This window comes from Schistocerca nitens, chromosome 1 (genome assembly GCF_023898315.1).
Source record: "Schistocerca nitens isolate TAMUIC-IGC-003100 chromosome 1, iqSchNite1.1, whole genome shotgun sequence".
Lineage (NCBI taxonomy): Eukaryota > Metazoa > Arthropoda > Insecta > Orthoptera > Acrididae > Schistocerca > Schistocerca nitens.
Genome location: NC_064614.1, coordinates 197,926,533 through 197,948,051, shown reverse-complemented (window position 1 = coordinate 197,948,051; position 21,519 = coordinate 197,926,533). Strand labels below are relative to the sequence as shown.

The following is a 21,519-nucleotide window of genomic DNA, read 5'->3' as shown; positions in this document are numbered from 1 at the left end:
AGTAGCAATGAGGACACAGTTGAGGAAACACATATAGAGCATCACACTGATACCTTAACCATTTCTTTGCAGCAATTTGAAGTGAAGGTGGTGTTCAAACAGGTTTATCATCTCACATACAACTGTATCAACAGTGAAACATTATGAAAAGTACTTGAATCACTCAGCAACTGTGTGCCAGATTTGCAGTTAGCAAACCCTGAAATTTGTGGTCTCCCCACAGCTGTGCCATCAAATTACCAACAATAATATTAAGTAAGATGCCATTACTTTTACAGGGCCTGGCAAAGACCCCTCTCATTGTAATGTTCATATATTTGTGCCTTAATGGATAATTAACTACTAAGGAATAGATCACATGGAGGTCATAGCATTCCATTTGAAGGATCAAACAATAAGAGCTACCTAAAAATACTAATAAGGGAGATCTTTATGCCAAGTTCTGTAAGCAAACTTTGTCACACATTTGAATTTTTAAGTAGCAGTAGTGAAAAATATTTCTCTGTGGAAAGTTAATAAGGTAGTTATATTGACCGTGATTTGTATTTCCTTTACCCAAGCAACAATGTCTACTTCTCATTACAAGAAATTCTTGGACTGTTGAGGAACTGTTCGAAAATTACAATCAAATTGCAAACATTTATGTGCCACAACAAATGGCAGTTTGATACACACGTGAAATACTATATGGATTGTTTTCCTTCAGGAATACTATCAATCTTCCAAGATATCCTTGGAATATAACAGTCTTGATGCAATCTGGTGTGAATTTTCCCATGGACTGAAGGCCAGAAATCCATCATAACTGAACCTAACAAATAAATTAACAACAAGTAATTGAGTTATGCAACATGAAGACAACTGATACACATGTTTTCAAAGCACAATTCCAAAATTTAGTACTCACTTCTTTTGGTGCCCAATGACATTGCTCGCCAGCTGCAATGCCCAGAACTACTTTACAACTGAATTTAATAAACATTACTGGTATTCCAGTAACAGTAATTGCTTCTGTGTGGTATCTGCAGTAACTCTGCAAAGTTATTAAGAACATTAGAACCAGGGTGGTAGATATCCAATATGTAGGTAACTGATACACATTAAGCTTCCAAAGCAAATAAAAAAAGTCAATACTTACTTCATTTGGTCCCAATGACATTGCTGACCAGATACCATATCAAGGAAACACCATACTCTTCTGTCAGAGTGATACTGGGCAATCTCATGTTCATTAACAGGGCAGTATCTTTTTCTCTGTTTCACGTGAATCACTAGACATGTTTTGAAGCAAGTGAGAGCAAGTGCATTCTTACTTGGAAAAAGAAATGCAAAATCTTTCCTCCATCAGTCATACGACATCTCAATGCCACTAAGATATATCTTATTTATTTTTTCCACCTTTTCAATTCTCAACATTGTCCCATATTTGAATTAACCTAATTTAAAGTTAAAATCTTTTACTTCATATTTTAAAAAGTTTGCAAGTTCTACACTACCATCTAGTTTAATTCCTCAGAAAAATCTTTTCTCTGATGAACAACGAAAAATCCAGGATGGAATGTAACAATATTATGAAAAGGATAGTTGTTGCTGCTCACCAAATGGTGAAGATGCTGAGTCACAGAAAGGCACAACAAAAAGACTGTCGGACTTATCTTTCGGGCAACAAGGGCCTTTTCAAAAGCGCGCGCGCACACTCGCTCACTCACAAACACACACACAAATGTAGCAACTATCCTTTTTATAATATTTTATCTATTGCTACCTCGAAATTCAAATGTGCAACAAAGTTTAAAAGCAGAGACCAACATAAAGACCTCATAGCATTCCATCTTGAGGATCAGAAATGACGGAGCTTATTTGTATTTTACATAGACAAAGAGCTATCTAAAATTCAAATAAACAGTAATTTCTTACCCTTCAAATGGGAAGTTATAATGTGTTTAAGACAGATCTTGTAAGGCTTTTGGCATCGTTCTTCGCTATTGTTTGGAAGTTGATGGCACTGCTAATGGGAGACCACCAACTTCAGGATTTGCTAATTGCAAATCTTGCACACAGTTGCTCAGTGATTCAAGTACTTTTTGTAATGTTTCGCTCTTGCTGCAGTTGTATGTGAGATTATAAATCTGTTTACACAGCTCCCTTGCTTCAAACTGCTGCAAAGGAATATTCTGGGTTTGAACAACACCATCTGTATTTGCTGCCTCGACAGCCTCCTCAACCTCGACAGCCTCCTCAGCTGCTTCAACTGCCTCCTCAACAGCTTCGTCACTACTACTGCCTTCATATGAAATTACTGAAGAGCCACTTCTAAAGCCCACCCCATACATTTCATCAAGACAGATTAATGGACTAGTCATAACTTCCTGGCATTTTATCAAAACCCCACTCTGGGTAAAAAATAAAGATTGCACAGAAATGCTTGCATGGGTATTTATATCTCCGAAAATCTTCACATGTGCAATCTGGTATATCAAAGTTTACAACATAATTACAGTTTTTGGACTTTGCACTCTCCACACAAAATGAACCATCCGATCTACTCACTGATCTTGCAGTTAACTCAACTTTTGCTGATGCATATCGCTGCATGACATGTTTCACAAACTTGTTTGTTTTTTTATGCAAAAACAGTGGAACATCTTTGTTATAAGCTTTGATGGCAGAATTCTGCAGACAGTGCTTTCTAATTAGGCTTGGAAGAAACTGGTTTATTATAACCTTAGTAACCCCAGTTAAAGTCCTGTCTGAATTGTGTTTAAGGAAAAAAATGTTTTACAACCTTGTTCATTGCTTCAACTCCATTTGTAGTGTCAATAGTTGCAAATCTGCCCTTGTCCTCATACGCTTTCACCCGTCTTTCACATACCGTTAGCCATTGCTGTTGAAAGTATGGCCATGCACGCTCTTTTCTCCGAGAAACCTCATGCGTTCGCAACTCTTCTACGCGATCTCTAAATTCTCTCTCTGTTGGTGATTCTGAAATTTCTTGCCACATATCCAGAAATGTCTTCATGTCATTTGGTACACGTAGATTATCCTTTTTTTTCAACCATCTTCCCCATGCCTGTTTTCGATGGAAAAGGCACAAGTAAACTTTCGTCTGAGGGAATGCTTGCTCACTTGCATTTATATCTGACTCCGAGAAATCAGTAACCCAATAGAGGGGATTCCAATCCTTGTTCCAGTCCTTGAAAATGTCTAGTGCTTCATGAATGGATCTTGCATTTTCAATCTGAATGGAAAAAAAAAAAAACCAACAACCAAATAGTCCACATTACTCTTCACAGCTATAAAAAATAAAGGAATATCATATGATGATGTTTTGTATGTTGCATCTAACAAACAACTACCCCCATACTTCTTCAAAAGATCTCTCTGCCAACTGCTCTGATAGCAAAAAAGTAATGGTTTCACTTCTCCATTCGCTCCCGTACAATGTCTATAATAAATCATGTGATTGCTCGAGTCTTTGTGCCACTCATCAACCTGATTCTGCAGTCTAGTCTCGTCAAACAATACTTTATTTGTACCATAAAGGGTCCGATAAATGTGACTGTAAATAGTTTTCTCTGTGGGGTAAAAGGTAGTATTCATTTGACCTGGTATGTGTGTCCCAGTGAAATTGATTTCAACAAATCTGTCTCGAGCCAACTTAATGACTTTGAGAGATGTCATGCCACTGAGTACTAAGTTTTTGATTTCCTTTACAAGTGAAGGATGTATGTACCCACTTGCTTCAACACTTTCAGTAGCATGTGTGTGTGCACTTGCTGGGGAAGCAGTCAAATAATAATGTAGATAGCTCTTAGGTGGGCATGGCAATGCCAAATCTTTCTGTAGACTTGCAAGAACCTGTAAGACAAAAATGTATCAATTATTTAATTAAGAGCATTAAAAACAACAGATTTTAAAGTATACCGTCAACTGATCATGTAAAATTTTCTCCAAGCAGAACCCAAACTGGATACTTACTTTTGCCTTGGTATCCCTGTGTTCATTTGCTGAGTGCATACTGTAATCAGAATACACCCTTATACACTTCATATTTAAAGTTGCTGGGCAGTTGGATTTTCTAGTATCCATGATCCTCAATCTCTTACGAGGAGTCACATGGTCTTCCTAAAGAGGGTAAAGAACTACTATAAAATTTATTTAATAAACTTTCCCTGTAACGAACTTGTTTTATGGAAAGTAAGTATATCTTAACACAGCATGATATTACCAAGTGCTCAGGTACACTAGACTCTTTACTTTTATAGTATTTTGGCCCCAAAACACAGTGCCTCGACCACACACTCTCCACTGCAAATGCACAACCAAAAAAGGGGATAGGGACATGTTCCTGCATTTGCTTGAAGAAATGCTTTGTTTTACCTGGAACAGTTAATATATTTCTCACAGACAAAAAAACATTGTTATTGTTGAATAATTCACATATGTTATTGTTAATTAACTAAATACAATGTGAGAAAACATTTCATTCATTTGACAGGTATTGTCAAAGTTCTGAACTGATGGAAGCAGATTGTCTATCTACTTTACATAGTACTGGAGCAAAATTTTACAGGATGTCACACCTATTGTATCTAGCAAATAAATGGAACTGTCTGCCATGTGCAATGAGGATACCATACTGATTTCGGGCAACTGAAGTGTTTTATTGTGGTTCCAATAAATGTGGAATTAATATTCTTTGTAAACAAAGGAGATGTGAAGAACACACATGTAGAAAAATGTAATTACTATAAATGTGGAATTACAAAAAATAAACTTAACTAGGAAGACAATAAAGCTAAACATGCCTGTCAATAGGTTCAATGAGCTGACTACTGCTTTACATATCAACACCACAATTATCGAAAACCATAGAAACCATTCAACATGAACACAGCAGTATAGATTCATTAAAATTATTTGTTAGTTGGCATCTGTCACTTGTTGACAAAGTGTTAGCACACCGGCTGCTGCTGTATTATAGGCAACAAACAGAGCAGGTCACTCAGCAAGTGCTGTTCAATTTAATTTTCATGTTAAAAAAAGTAGGTTTAGCTCAGTAGAGGCAGAGCACAGGTTGGGATTACGAAAGGATGGGAGACGTATACATGTAACTCTGTGCAGTGTTGGAAGTGGCCATTATGAAATAACATGAATATGACATGCTCTGCTGACAACTGGTTTTGGAGTGACCAATGGCATAACTGTGGCAGATACGACATTTTATAGCCCAGAATTTAAACTCATTTGATAACCTAACCATAACATGATGTGCAATATATCCTAGAAAATGGCTGTCAGCATTCTACAGAAGAACTGTTAATCATACTTTGTTCACAATTAATACACTGACTACGGGCAGTCGCAGCAGAGCCTCACACCTAATGCTGTTGCCTGGCCTGGCTTGATGGTGAAATATCGAACACTAAGCATGTGGCAGGAAACTAGCTGAAGCTATTCTCTATAGGCAAGCTCAAGAAAAAAAAAAAAAAAAAAAAAAAAAAAAAAAAAAAAAAAAAAAAAAAATTTGTATTTCAATGCTAAAAGCAAACTAATTTCTTCCTTTCATTAATTATGGCACCTGAAACTGTCCTCACACAAGCTGCATGGACTGCCAAATTACCAACTAATGAGCAGTCCTGGTTTGTATTCAGTTACAGGTTATAGGTGACAAGCTGATTTCAAATGAAATAATGATATGAAGAAGAAATATAAGGAATTAAAAAGTAAATACAATGTCGAAAATGACACAGCAGAGTGTTAGAAATAAAACTGCATCCAAACCTATTAACTAAATAAAAATAATGAAGTAATTTTGGTATAAAAAATATGAAAGAATCTGTCAAGACGCAAATCCACAAGTTTATATGGATCAGGAATGTTTCTTATCCATTGCACTATGCCACCACTCTACATTACACTAATGTAAGATTATTTGGTCCCAACGATCATGTGCTACCTTCAACCAGATCAGCCTTTCACATTATGTTACGATGTGAAAGCTAGCTCTAGCACCATAAAGATATTGTAAGGATACATAGTTATGCCTGCTGTCTGAAAATGTTGTTTAAGGCCGATCTTGTTGAAGGCAGCAAATGATTGCATGGTGTTCAAACACATCAAGAAAGGAAGTCAGACAAGAAAATGGAAGTGGATTGATCAGCTGTTGTGGCAGTCAGGAAATGGCGAACAGAGATAGTTTGGACCTGACGCATTCAGCACTCTGGAGGAAACCAGCTCTGACAGGAATTGTCAACCAACTAATAATTTTAATCAGCCTATTATCAAATGCAAGTGTGTAAAAATTACTGAGTGTATGGCTGTGAAAATGGATAAATGACAAACAAGTCAACACAGAGGAAAATAATTAATACAATTCTGCCTTGCATATCACAACAACTATTAACAATAACAAAAACAGTCAATTCCATCAATTGTTAGTGCAGCTTAGAAAGAAATGTCCATTTAAAGTAGCCTATATATACTATCCCTAATTCCAGCAAACTAAGTTCTTCCTTCAAGTATACATATATGAACTAAAATGGTAAACCACAGAAAGTAATTAATGCAGCAGTTCACTTACTTTTCATAACATCTGAAGAAGGCTCTTTAAAACGACTACTTCTCACGCAGTATGAAAACCCCACAGTTTTCAGCTGATCGAGAAGTGTTTCCACCTGAGAATAAAGTGACCAGTAGCATAAACTGAGGGTAACTACACTTAAGGTTAACTGGGAAACATGAATGAAGAGGGAAATTTTAGGCTTTACAAAATTCAGTTATTTAATGTACACAGCCTTTCATCACATCTGATGTTTTTGACAGCTAAAGTAAGTAAGTGTTATGTTATTAATCATGGATGAGTTAACAAAATTGGGAGTTCATTTGTTTGCTCTTTTGCTTTTATTCCATTGTTATTCACTGACCACAAATTATGTTACTGTTGACTTCAGATAAAATTGTGATCATAAAATGTTCTTTCAGTTGTGATTATGATGATGAAAAATATTTTCCAAGTGCACATGAAGTTTAATGACCTAGTTTTGGGGTTAACTGATCAGTGCTTCAGTTAACCTCATTTCAAGCACGCCTTGCCTTATGTCAACAAAAGCTTTATTAAGCATACTATGAATTCCAGGTTGTATATACTAAGAATAAGAATCACCAATCAAAACTATCCAGTACAAAAGTTGAAACTGGTTAATACATCCATGAAAAAGTTTTTGTAAAAATTACAAAATGATTTCTCTCCTACAATTGAAAAATATCAGTTTTCGGCTGTCAAACTCTTAACAAACGTTAAAGAAAGACCTCTGACTACATTACTTCAATACAACATCCATTAAGCTTAATCACAAAATCTGCAAGCATCTTGGCACATTAATTTGCAAAGGGATTGAAATCTGTGACAAAGACCTGGGAAAGAGAGCATGATACGACGAACTGCTCACAGAATTCATGAAACTTCCATTACGTACATGAGACACTCCCCTCAAGGACCACAACTTATGATTCTGCATAATCATCATATGAAAAAAAACAGCATAATTTTGCATACTCTGCCACATCATACAAGCCATAAGCTATGACTTCTTGTCTTGAAGTCTTACTTAAGTTATTGTATGATACAGGAAATTATCTAATGACAAATAGAGCAAAATCAATCACGATCTGGGCTGGTTAGCCAGAATTCATCCTTATCACCAACAGAAATAATACAGCACTTTTAAGGCTTATTTGACTGATACACTCCAAATTTAAAAATAATTTGCCATCTATTTCTACTATTGGTATTCCTGACAAGGTTATAGATGCAGACCTCAACATTTCTCCTCCTCGAGAAGTCAACACTATCCAGTAGAAGAACTGAGATAATATATCCAGAAGACATTTTGCCTCATCCCAAGTCCTATGTTGTGAGACGAAAAACTAAGAAAAATAAATAAATGACTTAATAACTCACTCCCATCATCATTATCTCCCGTAAAAACCAGATCAATAGAAGAAATTAAAATAAAATCTAGCAGGGCAATAAGAAGAGTGTAGATGTAAAAGAACACCTGTAAGAGAAGTTTAACTTTGAGGGCTTCAAAGTGTCATAACGTTCTATACCCTATGAGGACCCATATTAACCAACAAGTATTTCTAAAGACTAAAACAGCTTACATTATCATCAAAATTTCAGTGTGGTGCTGAGAAAATTTTAAATCCTGACAGACTCTGTCTACCAATATAATCCAGGAATCCCAATAGAGTTCCAACATTATCCACACATACTTAAGCAGCCACCTAAGCAGTGGTAATAATTGAAACATCGTAACATGTATTAATTAAGCGGACAGTTATTACTGAGCAATGGTATCCTGAACAAAAAGCTCTCACTCAGCATCCATCAACAATACACCTTTGCTCAGAATTCAGTAGGGAGGCCAAATGTGGTCATGTTGCAACATTTGCATAAAGTGGCATTCATTACAGTGCTATTGATGAAAAAAGTTGTTTCATAGTTGATGTCACTGACCTTGCTGAAACTTTGGTGAGAAACTAAGGATCTTACAGTCATTTGAATTACAGAGCTCCATATCCCTGCATAGACAGTTTTCTAGCTAATCTCTGAATTCAGTACCTCAATGAAATTCAGCTCAGTGCCAGCACAAAGAAAACAGCAGTCATGGATTTGTGCAATTATGCACTGGAGCTGATAGTGCAATTAGAAAGAACTACGTAAAATTCCTGGGAAAATGCAGGATACATTTATGTGGAATACAGAGCCCACGCTCTGGCAATGACATTAGCTGCAAATATACTGCTTTTTATTTTCCTTTTGCATGATTGTTCCCAGGCCCTGAGTCCCATTTTCATGTGTGTGTTCTAAATTATGCCATTTACTCGAGACGACGTTTGCGCTTGAGCTGCTGCAATGTTCAGTTTCTCTTACTGTAATACATAGATGACGAACTCACAAACGGCGAATTTTGAAACAAAGTTGCCATTAAGTTCCTAAACACCGATCATTAATTACAATATTCCACGTGTATATGTTACAGTAAAGGTAATGTAACAATGCAGCACCTCACAACGAAAACAAAGAAAAAACTGCATAATACATAAAAAAACTGACTTAAAAATTGGAATCAGATCACGGAAAGCGACATATAAAATTTATTAAAATGAAATCTTAACTGGCAGCAGAAAAAAAGTTATTTTCTAAGGCGCATATTTTTGCCAGCCAATTCTAACATAAAATTATTATTACCTCCTCCAACGAATTACAATAGCCTGAAATCAGGCAATCCTCCGAAATTCTGAAATCTTTCACAGCGTCACGAAAGATGTTTTCATACACCTGAGACATTTTGCTCGATAGCGAAAACACAACCACTCAACATACACGGTCAGTATGACAGTGCAGAACAAAGCAGACGCTTTTCCCGCTAACTCGATTCGACCACAGATCTCGATCAGTCGACAAGTGTGCAGCGCGTTTGCGTATACGTCATTTTGACGTCACTTCCGAGTGGTTTTGGACCACAATGATGTGTCTGTTAGGCTTCCCGATTTGATCAAATATTGGACGACATTTGTCAAAGATCCCTATTACACTATCAAATATCTTTGACAAAGATATTGGACAAAGAAATTTGATAGTGTAATACCGGCCTTAGGAATATGTAGCCTGTGAAGTATTCAGACTATAATGTTCAACACATTTCCCAAGGAGAAGTCAAGTTTTTCCCAGCCTTTTGTATTACTTAGAGAATAAAGCTGGATAAATTCGTCAAAAACTCCAGGACTTTGACACGTAAACCCCCTGTCGTTTTCATAGCATGAATTGGAAAATACCTTAAAATTAAAGGGAGGATTACCTGTCGAGATATCAGTGGTTTTACGACTTCATTGGTCAGCATTCCACCGAGTTATGCAGAGAAAATGGTTAACTGTTAGCTTGTTCAAGGAAACATAAATGCGTTCTCCCACTGTAATGTCGAACAAGTTAGTTTAAAGTCATAATGCTTGTTGACACCGAAAAATATGATAAGTATTGGCAGTCTTTACGACAGTCTTTTGCACTAGTGTTTGCTACCAGTAATTCTTTTTTTACACATCGGGATTTAAATTGAACAGCAGTGAAACACACCCACATATGCACATTATACACATTTAAAAAATTTTATGTAGTAGAAGCAGATGTCAAACAAATATGATGATTTATCAGTTGAAGCCTAAAGTATGTATATGAGTCCGTGATTGTTTTATATTTAGTACTTTTATTTTCACAAGTCCATCTTGATCACATAGATTTCTTTACACTTTATGACCGATTTCAGCTTATCGCCATTATCAGATCTGTTGTAAATATAAATATTGTGTAAGCGACCAGGTTCAATTAATTAAGATTAAATCTATACAAGTCTTAGTGGTGCATGAAATATAAGACATAAAAATATTTATAGCCATGTACCGTTAAAATATTCTGATATAAATCGTCATCAAGTTAAACAAGTGCATGCTAATACTCAGATTGCGTCAGTATTTATACAAAAACCTAATGCCAGCAGAGGGTGCTTTAACCAGGGCAAAAAAAAAAATTTTCCCCCTTGGCTAAACGAGCGTCTGTCATTAAAAACATATACTGATATACTATATGTGAAATTAGACTCATACTTGAAATCCATAAAAAGTACAAATAATATACAATACAACCCTTAGCCTGGTTAGGTAACATACCACTTTTATGAATGCCAGTATAAAAGTATAAAATAAATAAAAAAAATTAAAAATCACAAAATCTTCAGACAACAGCGAACGAAATCCTAATAAAATTAATAAATCAGTGACCCTTAATTAAAAATAGAAAATTGATAATCAATGTTATATTAGAGTGCAGTATTGATGGCGAATATGTCGTGGCTTCTCTGCGTGACTTTCTTGTTTTCCTATGGTTGAGCTCACAGAGGACAGCCCAGTCGCCTCATCACCGGCGGCCGGCACGCGCCAATCCACTGGGGTGCTCCACACTACTCAAACTAGTAGGACTCTGAATATATCAAAGTAAGCATTCAAGTTAAACTCGTTCTGTTCATTCAGCAGTAATTCCGGTTGTTGTTTCCTGTGCACATAAATCTCCATTTCTTTGAGCAGGTTCATTAATTGCCCCTTTGGCACCTTATGCAACACTTTTATTTTACTACCTATACGTCCTAGCGAAAGTCTTTCCCTGTCCTAATGTGTACCGAATGGACTTTTTTTCCCTTTATTGTTATTTTAAACCTTCACGAAAGGTAGGTTGGCAAGGACCTATCCATGCTGCTCTTCGGCCACAGAAAAAAACGTACAAGAAGCATGAAGACATAAAACCAGATGTACATGTAGGATAAAAACAGAAGACAGACAAATGAAAAAGAAATGAAGTCGTTCACGGAAGGCACTGGTCACACAGGGAAGTTCAGCTCAGTGCACAAACGTAGACAGACGGTTGAACACGTGAATGTAGGAGCACTGACGAAGAAACACCATTGCACTAAGACGAAGAGAAATACTAACATATGACGGTGATCTTTGGCGCACTATAAACACATTGTTGCACGAAAAAAGGGGAGGCCTGCCACAGAGAAATACGGGAGGGTAGAGGGGAGAGGGGGGAAGGGTGCCAGGTGGAGAGAAGATGGGAGGGAGAGAGTATGGGGGGTGTGGAAGCCCAGGGAGGGGGGAGGAGAGGGAGAGAGGAGGGAGAGAAGGGAAATAGAGTGCCCTGGAGGAAAAACACAGGATGAGGAAGGGGAGGATTAAATCTGGTAGGAGGGGACGATGGCATCATTCGAGAGGGGGAGCTGGTGGAAGCCACATTGGGCAAGGGTATAGAGTGTGGTAAGATGGAGAGTGGGTGGGATGCAGATGTACAGGCGTGGCAGCGGACGGGGGTGGGAAAGGATGGGAGAGACAAGCAGGTGAGTGGGATCAAGTTTATGGGAGGTGTAAAGGATTCGTATCCATTCGAGTGAGAGGAGGAGGTGTGGGAATGGAATTAAGTCATAGAGGATCAGCATGGGGGGATGGGAGGTGGATGCGATAGGCGAGGTGGAGCACATGGCGTTCCAGGATTTCAAGGGACTTGTAGAAGGTAGGAGGGGCGGAGATCCAGGTGGGATGGGCATAACAGAGGATGGGGCAGATGAGGGATTTATAGGTGTGGAGGACTGTGGAGGGGTCCAGACCCCATGTGCGGCCAGAAAGGAGCTTGAGGAGGCAGAGTCGGGAGTGTGCCTTGGCTTGGATCGTCCGGAGATAGGGGGTCCAGGAGAGGCGACGGGCAAGGTACTTGAGGGTGGGGGTAGAGGTTGATAGGACAGCCATAGACAGTGAGATAAAAATCTAGGAGACGGAAGGAAGGGGTGGTTTTGCCTACAATGATAGCCTGGGATTTGGGAGGATTGACCTTGAGCAGACACTGGTTACACCAAGTGGTGAACCAGTCAAGATGGGACTGGAGAAGGAGCAGGGAGCGTTGCAAGGTGGTGGCGAGGGCAAGGAATGTGGTGTCATCAGTGTAATGGAGAAGATGTAAGGGAGTGAAGGTGGTAGCATGTCCACCATGTAAAGCAGGTAGAGAAGAGAGGAGAGGACAGAACCTTGGGGCACACCAGCAGATGGGTGGAAGGTGTAGGAATCCATGTAATGGATGGTGACATAGGAAGTACAGTGAGAAAGGAAGGAGGCGATCAGACAGACGTAATTAATGGGAAGGGCGAAGCTTTGGAGCTCGAAAAAGGAGACCAGAATGCCATACACGGTCATAAGCATGCTCAAGGTCGAGAGAAAGGACGATGGCGGAGCGACGGGAATTTAGTTATTTGGAGAGGAGTTCAGTGAGGTGAAGGAGAAGGTCATTGGTAGAGAAGGATGGCCGAAGGCCACATTGGGTAGAGGGAAGGAGGCAGTGCTGGTGGAGGTACTCATGGATGCATCTGGTGAGGATGAATACCAGGACCTTGCTGAAGACCAAGGTAAGGCCAGTATTACACTATCAAATTTCTTTGTCAAAGATTTGATCAGAGATGTGATCAAATATTCATCAAATATATTTGACAAAGATTTCTGACGTGGCGCTAGAAAGGAGTATTACACTGTCATCATATTTTTCGTCAAAGTTCAAGATAGGTGCAACAACAACTTGTTATTAACTGTAGCAGTTGCATGTACCACAACTGCACTGTGTCCATGTGCAGAAGAGAAGCAGGGGAAGAAAAGGAAACGTACCTAGGTGAAGCCATGGGTTTTACGATGACACGATAAAAGCATTCAGCAAAACTTGTTACATGAGCTTATAGTGGAGGACATCAAGTCATACATCAATTACTTAAGAATGGATAAGCAAAGATTTTTGTATGTGCTCAGTGAAGTGTATCATCATATCACAAACCACAATACTCACTTAAGAACTGCTATATTTCCTCAGAAGACAGGCTCACTGTAACACTCCGATTCCTTACTACAGGAGAGAGGTTTGGTTGGGTTAGGTTAGGTCTCAATCTTCTTAATCTATTTTTGTGTTCAGGGTACCTCACGTTGTAAAGTGCCTCATCAGCCTCATACATCTCTGTTAATTTTGTAGCTGTCAGTACACACCGATTTTATTTACTGGCAATGTTTATAAAAACACTACAGATGACAGAACGCTGCAGCGATGCTTGTGCTCCACTTGGTAACATGTCACATTGCAGTGAACAGAAGACAAGTGACTTCTTTGATCAAATCTACAGCGAGGCCCTAGATTTGAACAAATATTTGACGACATTTGACCAAGTTCCCACTTACACCATCAAATTTTTTTGACAAAGATATTGGACAAAGAAATTTGATAGTGTAATGTCGGCCTAAGGCTGGTGGGATGGTAGGAGACAGCGGATGGCGGTTTGAGGAACATCAGGATCCGGGAGATTTTCCACAAGTCAGGATAGAAGCCAGTGGACAAGACCACATTATACAGTCTGGCCAGGGTGGAGAGGAAGGAGGTGGGAGTTTCACAGAGTGACAGTGGGTAACACGGTCGTGACTGGGGGTGGTGTTTCATTTTGTGCGTAGTTTAGCTATGATATCTTGAGTGGTGATCAGGGTGTTGAGTTTAGTGTGTGTAATGTTGTCCAACTAATAGAAGCCAGGAGCGAGTGGAGGGGCAGAGGTGTCAGTTCGATCATGGACATCAGGGAAGAGGGAGTAATCGAACTGGGGATCATCAGAGATGGTAAACATATTGGAAAGGTAGGAAGCAAAATGGTTGGCCTTACTAAGGTTATCAGGAAAGGGGTGATCATCAAGAAGGAGAGGGTAGTAGGGGGAGGGTTTAGACCCAGTAAGGCGGTGGAAGGCTGACCAGTACTTAGACAAGTTAATAGCCAGCGTAGCATTAAGGCAGGTACATTTCTGTTGCCAGTCCCAGCGTTTCTTGGCCATGAGCAAGTTTCGCACGTGTTGTTGAAGTTGCCGGTGGCATTGTAGTGTGTCCCGATCCCGTGCGTGAAGGAATGCACGGTATAGATGGCGGGATTCACGAAGGAGGAGAATGGACTGTGGGGGTAAGGTGGGGTGGTGTAGGTGGATGGTGATGGTAGGGATGTGCGCCTCCACAGCCTCAGATAAGGTCTGCTGGAGAAAGGAGGCGGCATGGGTCATGTCATCAGAATGGTGGTAAGTAAGCAGGTGGCTATCAATCCAGGTAGTGAGAGTATCCCAGTAGGCATTCCAGTTGGTGCAGGAATAGTCATGGACATATTTTGGGGAAGGGTTGATGCGAGGGTCTGGGAGGGGGCGACAAAAGGACAGGGAGATGGTCACTGTCACTATGGTCAAGGATGTCCACCATGATGCGGTCAAGGAGGTTGGGGGAGGCCAGGACAACATCGGGAGTGGTATTGGATTCGGGGCAGGTGTGTTGGGGAATGTAAAAGATGTCACTTTGGAGGGAGGTGAGGAACCAATGCCACCACCATAGCTGGGCGGCAGAACGACTATGGATGTTGAGGTCGGCGGCAATCACGTAGGAGGAGAAGGTATGGTCGATGTGGGGAAGGAAGTCGAAGGGAACAGGGGTAGACGGGCAGGCGTAGATGGTGGAGCAGGTAACGGTAAGGCTGGGAAACAATAGACTGAAGATCAGGTGTTCTTTGGGGTCAGGAAGGAGGGGTTGGAGCTGAACAGGGATCTGGCGATGGTGGCCAATGGCTACCCCACCATGCACTACCAGGAGGGGATTATCGGAGTGGTGAAGGAGGTAGGGTGATGTGTGTATGGTATGTTGGGGCTGGAGAAATGTTTCGTTCAGGAGGAAGGTATCCACAAAGTGGGTCGTGAGAGTATGCATGAGGAGGTTCTTGTTAACGGGAAGGGAGTGGATGTTGTTGAACAAGATACAGTGCTGTCATGCCATGATGGGAACTTGGATGAGGGTGGCAGGACAGGAGAAGGTGAAGTGGGCCTGGTTATGGGAGTAGGTGGCATAGGTATTTAGGTGGAAAATGGAGCGGGTGGCGAGAGATATCTGTTGGAGGATATGAGGGCACTGGAAGGGATGGACGTTTTGAAGGACGATAGTAATGAATCAGATGATGCCCTCAGCAGTGGGGGGGGGGGGGTGAAGGGAGTTCCCAGGAGGGGTGGGGACATCCAGGGGTCAGATGGGGGCAGTGAGTTCAGGAGTGGAGGGGGGGGGGTCAGGCCTTGCACTTCTGGGAGTGGGTGGGATGGGGTAAGTTGCAAGTGTTACAGGAAGGGGGAGACTGGAGGTTGGGGCACTGCTGGAGGAAGTGTGCTTGCTTACAGTGTGGGCAGACTGGGGCCTCATGGCAGTCTGATGTTTGATGTGCATTGTAGCGCAAACACCTCTGGCAGTGGATGGATTGTGGAGGGGAACGGGAAAGGTCAACTTTGTACCAGCAGTGGAACAAGAAGGTTTACTGTCTTAGGAGAAGGTCAATGGAGGGAGCGTGCTTGGAGAAGACCCGCATGAGGCGGGTGGGGATGGCAGGATTATAGATCTGGCGGATGGCACGCACATCCAGGTAGTGATGGGCCATGAGCTTCGCCAACACCTCCTCCTCTGTGATCGTTGGACTAAGCCCAGTGATCATGGCGGTGAGGGTCAGCGGGCGACACAGGTGACGGGTGTTGGGGTTGGCGCAAAGAGGAAGGTGAAGGAGCTGGGGCAAGGGAGGCATTTGGGCCAAAGCGGGTAATAGGGATTCTAGAAAGGATGTCAGTATGGAGGATGGGGCTAGGGGAGGTGATGAGGACTGAGTCCCTACGGGGGGTGAGGAGGGAGATAGGGGCTCCTCCTGTTGGCGGAGGAGAAGGGTGAAGTTTCGGGCCTCCAGGAGAGAAGGATCTGGACTGGACAGGAGGTATTTATGGGAAGGGGACGGGGCAGTGGAGAGGGGGGACAGAAGTGGGAGGCGGTGAGACATCCATGGCATCGTGGAGGAGGGAGAGGCTGGGATTTTTTAGGAGTTGAGGAGGCGGGGGTGACACTGGGTTGCTTAACTGAAGTGGAAGAGTGGGAGGAGGCTTGGGGGATGGGAGCAACCGGACAATGGTGGGAGGGGGTAGGTCCCAGCAACCACCCTGGCGGGGGCTTCAGGAGTGGTTGTAACAGTGTGGGGGAGTGGAGGGAAGGGATCGAATGAGGAGGTTTGGGGGGGAAGGAGCAGTGGACGGGGCGATGAACGGCGCAGGAGTGGGAAGGGTGAGAAGTGGGGGGATTGATTCGGGGGGGGGGGGGGTGATTGTGCACACCACGTGATTGTGGTGGCAGAGGCAGAGGAAGAGGTGTAGACAATGGCTGTAGTGGTTGCGGTGGGGTGGGGGTAGTCATGGTAAAAGTTACAAGGGAAAACAGAACAGGAGAAACAGAACAAAAATGGACGAAGACAGTGACAAAATCACACACGACAATGGAGGACACTGGCTGGGGCCGAAGCCCCACTCTGCTGCCTCCAATGGGAGGGTGGCTGCAGGAGGAAGATCCGCTGCCGGGGGTGCCGATGGGCTGCACAGCTTCCACTGCTGCTGCTGCTGCTGGCGTCGCCATTGGGCTGGGCTGAACCACTGCTGCTACTGGAATCTGCAAGGGCTGCTGGAACCTGTGAGGGCTGCTGGAACCTGCTGGCAGTGCTGGAACCTGCCGGCAGTGCTGGAACCTGCCAGCAGAGCTGGAACCTGCCGGCACGGCTGGAACCTGCTGGCACGGCCGGAACCTGCTGGCACGGCCGGAACCTGCCGGCGTGGCTGGAACCAGCTGACATAGCTGGAACTGGCCGGTGTTGCAGAAACTGGCTGGTTGTGCTGGAACTGCTGGCGCCGCTACAGTCGCCGGGACTGGCGCTAGCGCTGCTGCTGCTGCTGCGAGACAGGTGCCATCGACTTCTGCTGCATCTGCTGAAAACCCAAGTGCTTTGACAACTGTGGCAACAATTCTCAAAGGGCGGCACTCAACATGAGTTCCGCCAAAGATCACCGAATGTACTCTTTATTTTGATTATATAAATGTTCTCTAAAACGAGTATGGAAATTTCTTCCTGTCTGACCAATGTAAAATTTATCACAGTCCTGGCAGCTAATCATGTAAACACCAGATCCCATATATTTATTGCTGTCGTTATCAACTTTGTGCTGCAGCTTACAACCAACTATACCTTTTGTTTGTAACCCAATTTTTATTTTCATTTTTCCGAAGGCCTGCACAATTCTGCCTGAAAACGCACCATTGTATGACATAACCACAAACTTCTTGCCTTCTGGTTCTATTGGCTTCTTCCTGTCACATATTTTTGATTTTAGTTTCTAATAAAGTTTCATTAGGTCACGATCTTCATATCCATTTGTCAGGGCAAAACTGCACTCTCATATAACATTGATTATCAATTTTCTATTTTTAATTAAGGGTCACTAATTTATTAATTGTATGATGATTTCGTTCACTGTTAACTGATCTTAGGACAGAAGATTTTGTGATTTTTTATTTTTATTTTTTATTTGATACTTTTTATATGGGCATTCATAAAAGTGGTATGTTACCTAACCAGGCTAAGGGTTGTATTGTATGTTATTTGTACTTTTTATGGATTTCAAGTATGAGTCTAATTTCACATATAGCATATCAATATATGTTTTTAATGACAGACGCTTGTTCAGCCAAGGAGGAAAATTTTTTTTTACTGAAGACAATACATACCGCATTTTAATCTTTGTATTGGCGACACTGGTTTACTATGTACTCTGGCTAAAGTGCCCTCTGCTGGCATTAGGTTTTTGTATAAATACTGACACAACCTGAGTATTAGCACACGCATGTTTAACTTTATGATGATTTATATCAGAATATTTTAACAGTATGTATACATGGCTATAAATATTTTTATATTTTATATTTCATGCATCACTAAAGCTTGTATAAATTTAATCTTAATCAATTGAACCTGGTCACTTACACAATATTTATATTTACAACAGATCTGTAGATGACAATAAGCCGAAACCAGTCATAAAGTGTAAAGAAATCTATGTGATCAAGACAGACTTGTGAAAATAAAAGTACTAAATGTAATGATTTCGGTTTGAGTTTGAAATTTATTTTGTTATGTATTAAAGTTTTAGTTGTAATACAGTTTAAATCGCAATAAATGGCAACTATTGCAACTATTTTCAATGATCTTGTCATTGGACAACCGTCGTTTTGAGAAAAATTGTTCTTGACGTCTTCGCAAATCTGTATCAGCTGTTCTCATAGATTTGAACGTATAATACGATGTACCGAAGGCAAATGAACCTGATTGTTGCCCGCAATACCACAGTTCGGCAACACGGGATTTCATTTGCCTCCTCTCAGCCGGCACACATGTGCAAACCTCATCCCCTCCATGCCTCCCTATCGCTTCGCCTCTATGCGCGGAAGCGCTGTCTTACGTTTAACGGGTTGTAAGTGTGGAATTGTTTTTAGTTATAATGTTATTATTTGTTTCGTTAACACACTTTAAAAGTGTTTAAATCATTTACATAAGACACAAGTTATATAAACCTTCTTGCAACATTGCTGAAAATACAGTGAGCTGCCATACAAGGATAGTGGTTGTCTGCCTGCTGACATCATGCGAGAGCCGCGTCACACCTGCTAGATCTAGCGGCATCATTCGAGAAAATCGAGGCCTCGAGAGAATACTAGACTTTCCCAATAGTAGGGCCTACGGGGAACTATTTAAGTAGCGCAGTGTGGAAGAATCGAGCAGTTGTCATTTGAATTGAGATCTGATAAGATGATTATTTCTAAACGTAATGCGGACGAGTGCAAGTCAGTAATGTTTGAAGTGTTTACTGCTGGTATATAGAGCAGGAAGTGTGTAGTGGCGTTTACTTCGATGACTAAAGTGTTATTGTCGACTGTTTATCGCCTAGTAAACTTATCATAGCTTATGAAAAAAACCCAAGGATGAAAAGAGAAACTGTCACCTTCTGAATGATTATACAAAAGAGTGGTCTTTTATCAGGAAAGGATGTACAGGTCAGGAAGTGTTGTGTGAGATTTGTAGCCAGTTCATCTTAGTAACTCACAGAGGTAATGCAGGCATGAGGCATCATACAAATACATTCATCAAAGCCTATTTCTACATTCATGATTAAAGAAGATACCCAGGAAGAATTGCTCGTTGCTGCTGCAGAACTAACAACAGCTTATAAAGTTGTCAAGCATCATCAGTCATTCAGTTCTTTTGACTGCATTGTAAAACTGAATGTCACAATTTATCCCCACTCCAAAGTCGTTGCAAGGCAGCCTACAGACAGGACCAATGCCCAGCGATTGTTCAAAATATTCTCGCATTACATTCTATGTCTGAATGCATAAAACAATTGCAAGAAGTTTCGTTTTATGGCATAGGCACCAACGCATTGAACAACAAGGCTGAAAAGATGTTTCCTTAAGTTGTTCAATACTTTACTGAAACTGGCGGAATCCATTTTGGTTCACTGAATAACGAAACATCAGAAACAACTGCCGAGTTTTGTCTAGACACTTTAAGACAATGGAAATTCCATTAGATAAATTAATTGCTTTTTGTGGAGACAATACCAACTCCACAGGGCTTCATCGATGCAGCCAGCAGAATTTGTTTCACCAGATTAAACAAGAACTAGGAAAAAGTATAGAAGGAATTGGATGCCTTGCCCATATTCTCCACAACACTATACCAAGTGCTGCTGGAGTCTTACCTGTCGACATTGAAATAATCACCATGAAAATATTTAATTATTTTTCAATATACACAGTAAGGACAGAGAAGCTGAAAAGAGTTCTGCTTATACATTGATGTCTATCACCAGACTTTCTATATTACTCAAAAATAAGATGCCAAAGACAGGCCTCCTAAAATAATTTCACATGTTTTTAGTAAGTAGTTCAATCAGTGAAATTTACTTCATGTTTCTAAAAATATAAAAAGTTTAGAGAAGACCAAAGTCTCAGTAATTGAAATAAGATATATGTTAATTGACACTCAAAGATATCTGAATGAAAGGAAGACTGCCAATTTTACTGCCATGCACACCAAGATAACTTTGAACAAATCAAAGAATGAGTAGCCTGACGAAACTCTATGACGCAAACATTGGTGTTACACTCATCTGGTGTGAGACATTCCTGGGGGATGGGGCTGGTCCACTGGGGACCGAACAGCACAATAGCCCTGGGTTCAGTGTGGGTCAGCAGTGGGGTGAGTGGACTGCTGTAGCCTGTTGTGGGGTTCTGTACCAGTGCGGGCTACAGCGGGGACGAAGCCTCTCTGTCGTTTCTAGGTCCCCAGTTCTATACAATACAATACAATACCCTAACCAAGAAATAATGAATTTGATTTCAAAATTTGAGGAAGAGATGATGGCTTACTACACCATAGCATTTGATTATTTAGAGAAATGAGCTATTTCTTTTAGTAAGTAACAAGTATTTGATTGGATGTGCTGTATGAAACCCCAGATTTGCATGATGATTGAAAGACTGTTGTATACATGAGTAAAATGGGTTTAAGATTTCAGGTGATAATTGTTTTCAGGAAAATATGTATTTGAAGAGCTTTTTAGGAACTGAGCATGACTCGGAAAAAAGGAAGCCTAAACACTCCGTGGAAGGAAGGTGCATTTTCTTTCTTAAGGAAACTAAAAATCTTGAACACAAATGCCAACTGCTAAAATTATGTGAGTATTTGTTTTCTGTTCCTCCACGCAACACCACTGTGGAAAGAATATACCATTGCCAGGAACTGTATAATCAGTGTTACAGTGCCACTATAACTAAAAAATGGCTCTGAGCACTATGGGACTTAACATCTATGGTCATCACTATAACTAAAATCTGACTTGCATAGAGTTCTATTAAGACATTAAAGGGAAAATCAGGCTTGCTGAAAAAGGTGAAATGTTCTGAAAAATTTTGTGTAACAACAATTTCTGCAGCAACAAGTTCCATGTAATTCTGCAATAAAT

General features: G+C 40.9%; 1 protein-coding gene and 1 long non-coding RNA gene across 2 annotated transcripts; both read right to left on the bottom strand.

Annotated features, from left to right (window-relative positions):
- Positions 1–427: 427 nt before the first annotated feature.
- Positions 428–1,759, bottom strand: LOC126235060 (uncharacterized). Its single transcript, XR_007544788.1, has 3 exons — positions 1,139–1,759; positions 908–1,033; positions 428–811 (listed from the first exon to the last, which is right to left on the bottom strand). It is a non-coding gene; the product is annotated as an uncharacterized LOC126235060 (long non-coding RNA).
- A 223-nt stretch (positions 1,760–1,982) lies between these two features.
- LOC126236745 (uncharacterized) lies at positions 1,983–9,538 on the bottom strand. Its single transcript, XM_049946322.1, has 7 exons — positions 9,257–9,538; positions 6,584–6,677; positions 4,229–4,380; positions 3,979–4,125; positions 3,280–3,858; positions 2,783–3,238; positions 1,983–2,393 (listed from the first exon to the last, which is right to left on the bottom strand). The coding sequence occupies exons 1-7, from the start codon at positions 9,353–9,355 to the stop codon at positions 1,983–1,985; spliced, it is 1,938 nt and encodes a 645-aa protein (XP_049802279.1). The 5' UTR covers positions 9,356–9,538.
- Positions 9,539–21,519: the final 11,981 nt, after the last annotated feature.

Bases quoted from the DNA above. Each gene is read 5' to 3' on its own strand.
- LOC126236745 (XM_049946322.1), bottom strand. From the start codon at position 9,355: ATGTCTCAGGTGTATGAAAACATCTTTCGTGACGCTGTGAAAGATTTC. The intron at 4,126-4,228 runs GTAATATCATGC...TACCCTCTTTAG, and splicing joins CTAGTGTACCTGAGCACTTG to GAAGACCATGTGACTCCTCG. The intron at 3,859-3,978 runs GTAAGTATCCAG...TTTGTCTTACAG, and splicing joins ACAGGGATACCAAGGCAAAA to GTTCTTGCAAGTCTACAGAA.